Here is a 14,468-nt window from a genome sequence, read left to right as displayed (position 1 = left end):
TGATCAGCTTACAGTACAACCATAAAGTGTTTAGTGTTGGGCAATATAACGATATATTGTTGCTATAGTGATAAAAGCATGATACAATAACTGTATCGAGACTATATCAAGTTTATGATACACTGTGATAAATGTAGCTGGCTTACAAATGCAGCAAATTACATTCAATATTATGATTGTATGTAATTTTTATAAATTAATGGTTGTTCTTTGGGATGGATACAACAATACGAGTCAGACAAAGCTTGTAGTTATTAATAATTATTACATGGTTTAATTTTCTAATTTGCATGTAATATCATGATAAATAATACATCATGATATAATATTGTGGTGAACTTTTTTCAATATCACCCAACCCTAGTATATACAGTAGTTGTGGTATACAAAGGACACTGATACTCAGCGTTTGCAGCACCATACCATAGGCACACTTAGCCTCCAAATGAGAGCTTATTATTGCGTATGATGACTGTTCTATTAGGGTATCTCATTCTTATATGAAATAAATTTATTTTATTGTTTGAGGATGGAGACAGGCGGGGAACAGTCACATCCCCCCCACACACACACACAAAATATTTGAGTCCACACTACTGAGTTCCTTTAGTTGAACATCATTAAACCATGATGAAGTATTGTGAATGGGTCTAATGTGTATTATAGCAGGGAAGGGGGAACACTTGCTCCATGTCCATCCCTGAGACACACTTACAGACAGACAACACATCCACTCACAATATGGTAGAAAAGTTATCATTGGTTAGAATCATGTCGGCAGCCTCACAACACACATCAGTACCACTGCCACCCATCGCTATGCCGATGTCAGCTCTTTTCAATGCCACAGCATCATTAGTACCATCTCCCGTCATGGCAACAATGTGATCACATGATTGAAGGGCCTGTAGTAAAGTAGGTGTGCACACTATTCTAACATGTTACGATGGTTACCTTCACTATGGTAACCTTGTGTTTAGGACTGACCCGGTAGAACACCGATACCTGGATCACATGAGATCATGTGAGATCACACGAACAATTGACCACACCTTATCTATCACATCCTTGCAGTTCACTGGATCCATCTTGTCCAGTTCATCACCAGACAGGCAATTGTCCACCTCTAGTCCGAGACTGAAACCTGTGTAGTGTGTAGTTAGAGGTTGCCTTGACTACTGAAATTAATTACAGCACCACAGTTAGTATAATCTGCTAGCCAACAAGGGGCTGACATTTGAACGGGAGATTGGAACAATTATCAGCAATACCTTATAAGGGGAAACACTAAAGTTCATGTACAACAACACACAACTGTAGTGACGGGCAGCTCCAGGAATTTTGATATCTGGTTCCCAGTCCAGAATTCCATGATGTCAGGAGCATTATAGCCATGAAGAAAGGCATACATTACTGTGACAAGCAGACTAGCATGTGGGGCATGTCAGAAAGTTTTTTTTGAAAATTGGACCTGAAGCACAGTTTGAGAGCAATTTCAGCAGTTAAATCTGCACAGCTATACATAGTTTTGTAATCTGTATTAAAATTTTGGTTACTAACAAATTCGCCAAACTTTTCCTGCCAAATTCCTATTGTGGAAAAATCACCACCAAAGTAACCTCCCACCAAACAGCTATACAGTACATGTATTAGGCTGAGTGCTCTATTAGGGTACACAATCTTGTTTGACCAGTTTCTAGAAGCTCTTGGAGCTGTCCCTGAAATAAAAGACTACAGCAAAAAGGTAATTAAAAATAGCCAGAGAAATTGTGCACACATCTGTCACTATTCTATTAGATATTGTGATCTGGTACATACTTAATTATTTATCAAGACAGCTAGCGCTGCTGCTGCTGCGATGTCATTGCTTTAGTACAGAAAACACTTGGGACCAGAAAAATAAATTAGAACTCTCAACTATTCTACTATATATAACAGTCAATTGATAATCAAGGGAGAGTCCCTAACTGGAATACATTCAACAAACACACTATAACATCTCCATAGTGTGTTTTCATAATATCAACACTGCATTGATTTGGTCAAAGATGAACTTGATACAGTGTGTGAGTACAGGCTATATTGGGGAAAGTTATATATATACAACATAATATTACAGACACCATTCTAATTAAAGCACACCACTAATTTGGTTACCGATTGAAACAGCAGTTTCCTTGGCATCACCAGTAATCATTTTGACAGACACACCCCCTGACAACAGGCTGGTAACACTATCCAACACCTCAGGCCGTGGAGGGTCCAACATTGCCATGATACCAGTGAATGATAAGTGGTTTAGTTCATCACCTGTTGCCATGGCAATTACTGAAAATAAAGTTATTATAACACTGGAATGATGACCATGACAACCAAACCTCTTAATCCCTTGTCACCAAGGTAACTAGCCAGGTTTATAAAATGTTGGGTGTGGTCCTTTGTGATAGGTGTGTTGCTGTTACCAATGGCAACACAATGAGCTAACACCCTCTCAACTGCTCCTTTCATGTACCACACCTCCTTGTTACTAGACGACTATACAATACAACATCAGTTATAATAGCTGCAGGGTACAGTCCTACACATTGTATAGTAGGAAATGTTACATGTGGGAAGTTATACACACATCTGATGGCAATCACAAAATATTTTACACCAGTAGTTTAGTTAGAGAGAAACTGACCACACTTTGAAATAGAAAGATGATTGCATGGCTTACAAGCATTAGTAGCATGAAGCCCTTTGAATGTTGGAACCAATACAAAAAGAAGAGGTGAGTTATGAGGTTTTCATACATTTAGTATGAATGATTCCAGCACGCACGCACAACATGAATACATGCTTGTTCCAGTACAAACCATTGGGAATAAATACATGTTCACCTATTTTAATAGGACTGATTGTGGCAGGGCTCAGGTGAACACAAACTGACTATAGTATGACCAGTATGGGTTGATAACACTCCATAACCCTATGATGTGCAGTGGTGGGTACAAGGCTTCTAAAAGGTAGCCTATGTCAAGTGTATTATAGACTAATAACACATCTATCCAGCTATTTTGAAATTTTAGAAGATCTGATGTTAGGTAACAATCACAATATTTTAAAATAAACAAATTAACTGCAGGGAAAGGTTGTGACTAAGGTGTAACTTTGACTGCTCTATTAGAGTATTTTAGTGGGAGGTGGAAAGTAAAGTGATTGTGAGGGTTTAATAGTTATGGACACATATGAGATGGATACACAATTTGTTATTTGGTATTAATCTGAGGTATAAATGTTGACATTTCTGAATGGTGAAATGTGACCAACTGGCTACTATTACAAACCTTAGCCTCACAGTAGCCTCTGGCTACTATTAACATAACACCCTCTGGCTATTACTAACACATGGGTTCACACAGTTCACAATTTCAAACCTCAAATTTATTTGATGATCGTAGTCTGGCCCTCACTGCCATCCACTTGTGTTCAGAGGAGAATGCTCTCTCCTCACTTCTGATGAACTGCTCTGAGAGGCCCTGCAAACCTGCCTTGAGCCCCACCCCTAAGATGGCTGCTTCTGTAGGGTGTCCGATTGGCTTGTTATCTCGAATGTGTGCATTATTACACACCATCCCCACCTGTAGGGAAAAACAGTAACAAAATAAAAAACATCCCCACCCATAGGGGGTAGTGGTGACAAGCATCCCCACCTATAGGGGGTAGTGGAGACAAAAACAAACAAGTACTAATGGTTCAAAGAAATGTCATAAAATTGAAGGTTTCCTTAGAAATCATGACCTACACATTCCAAGGAAAGCCTGTTAACTGGACCTACCTAATTAAGGTTACCAACATCAGGTAACTAGCACAGATCTAACAGTCACACATTGGTTGGCAAATACACTCATGTGTAGACTATTAAAATGAATTTGTTTAAACAGAGCAGCTAGAATTGCTAAACAAACTGCTCTGATAATTGGTCAGGAATTTTTCTAAGCTGCTATACATATTTGTACAAATAGATTAGGTGAGACAACTGGTCTACATGATCAATATGTTTCACTGTCAGTATGTAACAGTCCAGTCCATACCTCTATTAGTCTGGCCAGCTCCAAATCACCATGGCAATTGACGGAATGTTTGTCCCCATCACACACCCCCTTGTCATAACATGTGAAGCACCTGCCGTCACTGGTATACAGTTCTGTTACTGTCATCTCATTACATGTCAGAGTGCCAGTCTTGTCGGAGCACACCACAGTGACACACCCTAGTGTCTCTACTGTTGGTAATTTCTTGACTATTGCATGTTTGTGTGCCATACGGATCACCCCTAGGGCTAGTGTTACCGTGACAACAATCGGTAGTCCCTCTGGGATAGCAGCCACAGCCAGACTAGTGGGATCACATAAGCTAGTGAATGATGTCATTATAGCTCACCTGACCCCAATGGTCATTACATGCATCAACTTCATACCCTTAAACCATCCCAGTAGTGTGATAGCTCCTAATATGGTAATGTGGTATTAACAGTAACCTAATATGGAAATGATATGATGTTGTAGAAAGCTAATTGCAATAACTTGATTATTACCCGAAATATAAAATGGCTGTTCTATTAAAGTATTGGTACAGAGAGAGTATATACTTAGTTCTCTGTATAAACATGCATACGAACACTGAATTACTCTCAAATACTTGGAGGCTTTACAGTTAACATCCCACCCAGTAATTGGCAGTCTACATACTAATATTCATAACACTATACTACCATAACATTACACATACACACTCCTTCACTGTATCACCCTAAATGGCCAAACACTCTAATAGAACACACACACAATTCTACAGTGCAGATACATACATCAGTTTCTACATACTGTTTATCAATAAAATTAATGGTATTAGTACAGCCTGCACCTGAGTTCTGTGACAATCAGAGGTCATGTGATCTCTACCCGATAGTATGGACAAGGTAGTCAACTACTACACGTTCCCATCCAATATACTAACTCAGTATATATGGGGTATTACCATAACTTATTTGTTCTCTATAGTATCAAAAACAAACAGTGATGTCATCACCCTGTAAATACCATCACTGTTTAAGGGCCTTACAGCACTGGTTTGAGCAGCTGGTTAATGTAACAAGGTAACTTCTCATTACTGCCAGCTTCACTGTATTACAATAAGTACCATTAGTGACTGAATGTACAGTAACGAGCAGTTAGAGGAGGCTAAGAAATTGTAACTACCTGCCTATATAGTTAATAGCCTGCCTGAATTGGTAGGACAGAACCTAACAAAGTGATGTCTTTAAGGAAAGTGATCTAACTGTTGGTGTATGTGTCAAACAGAAGCCTGTACTAGGGGTTCAGCATGTGCATAGGCAGCTTAGGGCTAGGGTTAGCAGCTCACAATCTTTAACAAGTATGTAATGTGTGTCTGTTCAAGCACAAACAGTGGATACAGCGGTGTACATCAACACACATTTTGTGGTATGACAAATGAATAGTATTGATTTGGTCATATACTAAACTTTACAACAGGATTGGAAACGGAAGTTGCACACATGTTTCTGCTTACGTCATGGATGTTGTTTCTAAGGCCAAGACTTAGCAGTACGGTGGATTGTAGCTACCATGGTTAGCAGAATTGTTCAAAGTTTCATCAGCGAGTATATTATAATGAAACAGAAGATAGCACATGTAAAAGGCCATAAAGTGGAAGAGAATTTACAATGAAGATATTGAGGAGAATCGCAGACGACAACAAAACATTAGAAGCATTCGATACTTTTAGTGAAGATCTTGTGCTTGCACTTAGAAACATTTTCACATGCTACAAATTATTCACCACCAAGCAAGAAAGCTTATGACATCACACAAGAAGCCACACCTTCCTGATATTGTGGAAAATATTTGTATTGGTTGAATTACGATCAACTAGCATCTCAAACTGTCAACCTAAAGATAATTGAGAGTTTTATGAGACACGTTGTTCTACAACAGAGCCAAGCAATGCAGCTATCAGTGACAAGCCACCCAAGATGACTAGAAGTGATGAACTAAATGCAGTAAGATATGTGTCTGGATATGTGCCACATGTACTGCTGAAGAAATATGAGAAGATGGAAGAGAGAGTTACACCATACTTGGCTTGCATAGGGCAGTGGCTGGAGATGAGAGTAGCATCTATAACTACATCACTAAGTGGAGTGAGAAAATCAATCGAGAAGGCTTATTTCCTGTTGATGATTCAATTTGTTTTTCATGGCTCCTGAGCCCACGGTTTGTCGCTAGATTTGTAACTCTGTTTGAAGAACAGACAAGTACAACTTAAATGGAGTATCATATCAAAAGACATTGATGACCACTTCAAATGCTTTATTGAAAGAGATCATCACTCTGAGGAGAGGATTTTCTCTAGCAGCCTCGTGGCTGTCGTGTAAGAAGAACTCAAAAAGAGACACAAAAGTACAAGAGCTTGAGGAAAACACTTACTTTAACAAAAGTCTAGTAATTTTGGATATTAACATACACAATCACTGTAGCATATCAACAGTTTACAGGAGATGATATAATAGCAATCATTAAACTGACTGTAAAGTTTTACTCACTTGCAATGTACAGCTTTTTGGCAGTAGCTATAGATTGTCCAAAGCCACGTCTACTGCATCCACTGGATCATCGTAAAGACAACTTTTATGTGAACAATTAATTACCTCTCACAGGATCTAGCGCTTGGAAAGCCAGAGAGCTCCATCATTTACTAAGCAACTGCTAAAGTGTAAAGTTTCCTTATGCCGGTATGACTGGTGTAAGCAACTGTGGCAATCTTGGCAGATCTGAAATAAAATAAATAATGCTCTTCCTCTGAACATGTCATGTCTTGTAAGTATAACAGCTGATTTTCTGTGCATGCAGAAAAATTTTCGATTGTGGATAGCTCCATTCCATTCTTCTAAATGTTAGCATCAAGTTTACTAGATAACCTTTATGAACTAACAAAACAGGATAGCTGGATTCTCTCATCATTGCTCATCGCATTACACATCACTTTGCAAGGTTGTCAATATCTGATTCCTTCTGAACATTTCCAACACTTATGGTTGAAACTCTAGCTTTCCCTTGATGTAGTTGGTATAATCTCTTAAGGTGTGTTCTGATGGTAGTGTAACAAAACAGGAGGACCTCATTGCATGGTATACTGCTGATCAAGCATCACTTGGTCACTGCTGCAAGAGTTCACAATAAAAATAGTGAACTCTTGATTACTGGATACCACCTTATTTGTCTTACATCTCCTACCATTGCAGTCTGCAGTTGTTGGTCCCAAACTATTCTCTTAAAAGTAAACTGCTGATGCTGTCAGTATGATTGTTTCTCATAACATTCAGTAGATCTCTTGGTGATGTCTCATCTAGAACAACCCGTTGAACTGCCGTGACCTCATCTATTCTATTTATCAGTCTATCAACTTCTTTTCTTACTTCATCTCTAAGGTGGCTGACTTTATCTTCTCTTCCTCCTGAGGTCAATTCACTCAGCATAGCTACAGATATTGGCAAGTATACAGCTATGGTGTATCACATGTACAGAGGCTGTACACTAAATTTATATGCTACAAAACATCAACGGTGCATGGGTCTGAGTTTGAATACTCACTAAGATACCTTGTCATTGCTGCTACAAGTTGGACTTGATCTTAATGATGAGTGATTGCATAATGTGTGAAGGGTGACTAGCTCGATACTCCTTACAATGCTTGCACTTGTAAGGATCTCACAGTTAGAAGTGTACGCAGTTAATACTGAACACAGACAGAATCATCAATATTGGCACTCTGCTGTGATACAATTTATTGCTCTTCTGCTGTATAAATTGAGATTCTAGCTGACCTATGCACACATCCAAATCATCTACTAACTTTAAAAAGCTAAAAGCTCCTAAAACTAAAGGTAAGATTAGCACCTGATGATGTCCATGAACACGTAATGACCAAGTGCAGTCACTCAATATCACACAATTTCATGGTTAATAACAAGAGGTTGTTCATCTGTAGACTCTTCAATACGTGCAACTTTATACACATGTAGCTTTGTGTTGCTATGTTCATTTGGCAAACTTGAACTGCACAAAGGAGATGGTGACATTGTAGTACTAGACAATAGAGAATGGTAACACTAGATGGTAAGGGTGGTGAGAGGCACTAGTAACACAATGGTAAGCAGCACTTGTACTGCATGGTAGAACACTTGGTGGTATCACTAATAAGTTACATGGCTTCTTCTGTTTTGGTGGACATCCTATAGCTTGTCTTGAGTACATCCTCTCATAATTATCTTGTGACATTATTTAGCCACACAATTATGATGTGCTCGTTACACCAAGCAGTTAATGACTGGTTAACTCATATGGTGTAAGAGTCAAAAGTGAATTAGCACACCAACATGAAGTTGCTGCACTACCAGGCTAACAATGTCCATTGCCTTCAGCTTGTCGGGTCTGCTTTAGTTAGACTGTTTAATGACGCCAGATGTCTCTACAGGTCTGTGAACACCAGGGAAGTGCTGTAGAAGGTTCTAACACTCTGGACAGATGAGTAGGGGACTGAATGTGTGATGTGTGTGCATTTTGTGAGATTTCAGTCTATTTCCTACCTATGATGGGCTGCTATGTGATCTGGCACCTTCAATGACCATCCTCATTCATTTTGTAGACTATGTATCTCTTGTTTACCCCACCACTGTCACCCTCCATCCCTTTTTTTGAGGACTTGTGATACAGCAACACTGGTGAAAAATTGGCAGGAAACTCTACAAGGAGTAATCCTTGGCTATTATTACTTTTGATGAAAAATTCATACACATAGCCGTCAAGGCTGGTGAGTAACAATGCTTTAAAATATTAAAATACATTTTTGTGTGAATCAACAATACGCCCATAAAGGTGATTTTGGGTTGTCACAACTCCAACACTAATTAGATTTCAATGAAACTGCACAAGTGAAACTGTAAATTAAACATGACAACAGATATGATAAGTAGCTAGTTACAGAGTGTACTGGGTATAATTGTTGAAATAAAACAAAAATTAAGTTACTTCCTAACAGAAAATTTTTGAAAGCTCTACAAGCACGAGAGGGTGTGACCTTATTGTAAGTTACTTACCTCAGGCCGTACTAGCTGACTGTTATTATCAACAGCTGATCACTATAGACCATTTTTGTCACTAATTAATAGTGATGCACCGATAAGAGATTTTGCCGATTATCCGATACTGAAAATCATATAATGGCTGATAACGATAACCGATCCGATGTTTATGTTTACCAAAAATTTCACACATATTTTGTAAACTTGTCACTTTTAAACTTCATTTTTGTCTTATTTTTATGAAAACAATACCATCCGGGTCAGTAAAATTAATCAGCTAAATAATCTACTAATAATTACCAATACCGATACTGCTGAAATTTGGCTGATAAACCGATTTCCGATTATTTACCGATTAATCAGTGCATCACTACTATTTAACTAATTTGCCTCATTATGAGATGACAAATTATGACCAGCAAATAAAGCCATTAAAAATGAGTTTGCACCCATAACTACACATGTACGTATCCATGGCGACTATCACTCACGCAGATGAACCACAGATGGTTCTTCACTCGTTATGTCACAACACGTTGTTGAGTTATTTTTCCTGTTGTAAAGTTTGACTTGGTATAAAATATCATTACCATAACAACACAATCAGTTACAATAACAATCATATAGACTTTGACATGTTCAATTAAAAATACGGTACGGTTACAGTAGAATATCCAAACACCAATTAACCCCCAAACACTCAATTATCCGAACACCAAATCGACTGCTCTATTAGGGTATTTTGTCAACAAGTGTATGCTTTATTAGAGTAGTTGAACAAAGCTCAGTATATAAATGTATGGCTGTTTGATTTCACGTACAACTCAATAATATGACTACCCTTTCCAATTCACAGGTTCCAGTGTACTAGAATCTGTAATCAATTACAATTGCTGATTGACACACCATTCATCATTATATCAGATGATAACACAATAACAACAACTAACCAATAATAATCAAGGAATAGAATGATAATTGTGTTCCTAATCCCCCGAGGCTCTTCTGCAATGGTGTCTTTGGTGACTATGGTAACAAGGGTGTGATCACATGATCCAGCAGTATCATATGATCACCTCTTCTTGTTGCATCATCTTGAACACGCCCCCAAATTCTGTATGCTCTCCTGTTGCTATGACAATACCCTGATGGGAGGTATATGTTACATCACTATCACCATGGTAACAGACACAAACAACCTTCCCATGTCCTGAACACACAAAAGTTCCCATGTACGTGATGTTACTAGGGGGAGTGGTGACCTCAGGTGAGTGTTGTAATGATGATTTACGGCATGGTTTGGTCTCCCCAGTGAAGCTGGACTCATCTACTGACAGGTCTACAGCCTGGGAATAGTACATGGTAATACGATGAAATACTATCCCTCTTGACAAATTCTCCAAATAAGGACACCCCCATATAAGGACAAAGACCCAACAAGTCAGGCTCCATACATTACTACAAGAGGAAAACCTCTAATTTATTACAGTAAACATTGACCTAAAATTATGAGTGGTCCCAAATTGTCCAAATAGAGAGGTTACAGTTTAGGTGTGCAAATTGAAGGAGATTGTACCAAACTTGGCAGAATGATAAATCAGATTTCATGAAAATTTATTTCACTAAAAGTTTAAAAATTACACCATTTGTAGAAGTTAGTCATCAATGTTTTACAGGTGTAGACGTATCAAATAATATGGAATCAAAATTAAGTCAACCTGATACCGATCATCAAGATACGTATCATCAAGATACGTATCAACAATACTGTAAATGAAGGCAGATCATAACATTATCTATGAGCACACCAAGATTTGACATACAGACAAACAGACATACATACAGACAAAGAGACAGAAGAACAGACTTACAGACAGACAGACAGATATACTGTACCATGGAGCCAATACTGAACTGACTGGTTGTTAAGTTTTAAGGTCTTCATTACTTTATTGCTTGTTTACAGTTTCTGCCTATATCCAATTTCAGTAATCTACCATAGGTAGGTATTTTCTGTAAGTGCAGTAGTTGGCAGAGGGAGACCGAGTGGTACAGTAAATGCAGTAGCTCTCCATATAAACAGAGCTGGGGTTTAAGTCCCTGGCATCACTAATGTCTGGAAACTTCCAACTATCAACCAACTAGTCGCTGGATGCTTGTGTGTATGATAAAAAACATGTCCAGTAACTTTTGCAGATGGCAACAGAAATGAAATGCGTTCTTGGTAAGTTAATTGTTCTACAAGCCAATTGTTTTTATTGGTGCAGTCATATTTTAAGAGAACAAAACCTGGCAAGCATTGCTAGATGGTTCTCCACACCCACACGCTGGTTCACACTTAATAGACTACCCACTAACCTCTACAAGTCTCACATCAGCCGGGATCCTGTCTCCAGTGGACACTAGTATAAGGTCACCTGGGACTAGTTGACGAGCTAGAATATCCTCAACAACACCATTCCTAATACTGTGAAACAACTACACCACCATATCAGTAACCATGGCAACTCACCAGTGACACTTTGGGGGTACCAATTTTGTAAGAGCCTCAAGAGATTTTTCTGACCTGTACTCCTGAATGAAGGCCACAGTGACTACAATCATGATAGCCTACATGATGACACAACATACACCACACTACACACACCACCAATCCTGTTACCATGGTGATACTGAAGGCATCGTCAAACTGCTCCATAAAGAGACTGATCACAGCTGAACACAATAACATTATGATCAGGGGGTCTTTGAACTGTAATGGAAATAACTATGATTACACCTAGGAGATATCCCATGTAAGTAGGGAACTACAAATTACCATATACATATATACACATTTTTGAGGGAGGTAATTTTCACGGATATCGAGGTTGCTTGGCTTTCCGTGAACTTTTCATCCTCAACATTAACAGTTATCAGTACTATGCTTTCTAATAGGCCTCAGTGGAAAATGAGTGATCATCAAAAATAAACTGCGAAAATCCTAAAATTTGTCAGTCCGCAAAAAATTATGTACTTCAAAAATTTGTACATACGTATACGGTAGGTTGAGAATAAAGTTTCAAATTCATGACTTTACTTGCTTTATAGTAGGAAAAGTTCTAAACATATCCATGAAACATTGCTAGCTTGAGAGATACCACAAATGATGTAAGCTTACAGTGACTAAAGTCGATGAATTTGGTAAATCAAGGAACTTTGTTCGCCAATCAGCTATTCAGTATAGCATTCTATATTAGCTGCTGCTGGTAAATTTGCCAAACTTTTGTTCATCAAACTACTTCGCAAGCTGATTCGCCAAACTGAAGTTATACATTCTAATATGTATGACAGCTCTATTAGAAATGAAGAGAGAATTGCTAGCAAGAATGACGGTAAACGTATGTAATTGGTGAATCCTAGACACTTCATAACATTTTTGGAGTATAGACAGTTTCAAATACAATTAGTTACTCAACCACACCAATAAGCAGCTCCAGTGTAACTGGTTTCTGATAAAGAGTATAGCTAAATTTTTGGTGAAGATCAACAACAAAAAAGGTAAATGCCCTCCATTAACTATATATTAGTATTACTACATCAGCTACATAGCTTGCTACACTTCTGCTCTTAATACTGTAACTGCTTTATTAGAGTGATCGACTGCTCTATTAGAGTATCTCGATCTGAACGTGGCCAGTTTCCGGAAACCTCAGAAACCACCCTGGAGCCACCCCTGACACCCACTGCTCCACATCAATGATGTTACCCAATGATGTAGGGTAGCCATTAAGAAATTTCCAAGAAAGCACCGCATTCCTTCCAATCTAACCATTAGATCGCAGATTGTTTACTGTGATAAAATCATGACTGCTCTAATAAAGTATTTTATTGACACACACCCCAGGATTATATGGGAACAAATCCTATTACTGACTGTTACACTTTTAAGGATAATTATTGGAGTCAAAATAGCAATGGAATTTTCAGATAGTGACTTAGTGTAACTTCCATTAAACCAAGCACCAAATAAATCACATGTGTGTATGCAAACATGTACACACACACACACGCACACGCACTGCACACACACACACACACACACACACACACACACACACACACACACACACACACACACACACACACACACACAACAGTTAGTGATGTCACAGGCACACCTTTCACTGACCTGTTCCAAGTATCGTTGCCATAATGGTGTCTCTTCCTTTACACTAAAATCATTATCACCATGGAGCTTACGACGCTGCACCACCTATAGTGTGACAACAAGACACAACATCCCCACTATATGTGTGAGTGTGTGGTCTGTAGGATGGGCTGTAGCGGATATTCTGTGAGTATAGTGCATACTACTGGCAAGAATACATAATAAAACTAGAGTACACAATAAATTTTTATTATGCACTCTTGCTACTGGGGAATCTGACACTAACTGGAGTCCCCAAATGGAATCTTGAATCTCTGATAAAATGGAATTTTCCTTAAGTCTAGTAAATTGATAGTTTATTCTCATCAGCATTGTGTGTATGTGTCTCACAGCTTTTCTAGACCCTGAAGCCAGCTGATGCATATATGTGTAGCTAGCTGTGTAAATTTCAAATTTATAATCTGGGATCTTGGCTGGGAATCCGGAATCTTTGCAAAAAAATTGGTGGCAATCATCTTACACTTATTTTGTGTGTAGTGTCTGGCCCCTCGGGGTAATCTAATACCATGCTAATAATTTGACGAATGGTTCCTTATTTATTGCACACCATTAGAGTTATGATGTGGACATGTACACACCCCTTCCTTTACAATGACCTGTAAACATAATAGTTCCCTGTTGACCATTTTCCAACTAATTTCATAATTTGGCTGACCACAATTCATGGGGAAGCGAATAACATGCTTATCTCTTTACCCATACAGGAGTACAATTGTGAGGCTGTAAAGTTATAAGTCTCCACATCAACTACGTACCACATGCAGTAACAACAGCAGCCATATGCCATACACGACATTCCAGTTTCACTACAATACAGTCAGGTAACCGGCCAGGATAGATACGGCGGGATAAGGTGTACACTAATACTGTACGATCATTAGAAGGTGTGGCTAGCTCCTCAGAATGACATGTGGCAGATGATCATGACCCGCGCACACATGTATACACTTTACACGTATCTCACTTGTTCATCATTTAGTCCAGCTGTAAGGTGAGTACCCAGTGATCCCGCCACATCTTCAGTGTTACTAGCAGCAACGTTAGCTAGCGACGGGAACATCGCTCCTGTCCTGTACTCCAAATAATACCACAATCGACTTAACAAGCTAATAT

The 14,468-nt window shown here is 38.6% G+C and overlaps 1 protein-coding gene across 1 annotated transcript in view; it reads right to left on the bottom strand.

Annotated features, from left to right (window-relative positions):
- The window catches only part of LOC136262898 (calcium-transporting ATPase type 2C member 1-like), a 16,434-nt gene extending 1,966 nt beyond the window's left edge, over nucleotides 1-14,468 (bottom strand). The window contains exons 1-16 of the mRNA XM_066057315.1: nucleotides 14,320-14,468; nucleotides 13,317-13,400; nucleotides 11,808-11,897; nucleotides 11,658-11,755; nucleotides 11,504-11,612; nucleotides 10,345-10,491; nucleotides 10,222-10,290; nucleotides 10,096-10,171; nucleotides 4,426-4,492; nucleotides 4,077-4,380; nucleotides 3,420-3,623; nucleotides 2,379-2,535; nucleotides 2,158-2,328; nucleotides 1,053-1,144; nucleotides 955-1,005; nucleotides 739-905 (exon numbers count right to left, since the gene is read on the bottom strand). Coding sequence (XP_065913387.1) covers nucleotides 739-905; nucleotides 955-1,005; nucleotides 1,053-1,144; nucleotides 2,158-2,328; nucleotides 2,379-2,535; nucleotides 3,420-3,623; nucleotides 4,077-4,380; nucleotides 4,426-4,492; nucleotides 10,096-10,171; nucleotides 10,222-10,290; nucleotides 10,345-10,491; nucleotides 11,504-11,612; nucleotides 11,658-11,755; nucleotides 11,808-11,897; nucleotides 13,317-13,400; nucleotides 14,320-14,415 — 1,982 coding nt within the window. The 5' untranslated portion in view covers nucleotides 14,416-14,468. The remainder of the gene's footprint in view (nucleotides 1-738; nucleotides 906-954; nucleotides 1,006-1,052; nucleotides 1,145-2,157; nucleotides 2,329-2,378; nucleotides 2,536-3,419; nucleotides 3,624-4,076; nucleotides 4,381-4,425; nucleotides 4,493-10,095; nucleotides 10,172-10,221; nucleotides 10,291-10,344; nucleotides 10,492-11,503; nucleotides 11,613-11,657; nucleotides 11,756-11,807; nucleotides 11,898-13,316; nucleotides 13,401-14,319) is intronic.

The sequence above is a fragment of the Dysidea avara genome, chromosome 8 (genome assembly GCF_963678975.1).
Source record: "Dysidea avara chromosome 8, odDysAvar1.4, whole genome shotgun sequence".
Lineage (NCBI taxonomy): Eukaryota > Metazoa > Porifera > Demospongiae > Dictyoceratida > Dysideidae > Dysidea > Dysidea avara.
This window is presented reverse-complemented; position numbering and strand designations above follow the sequence as displayed.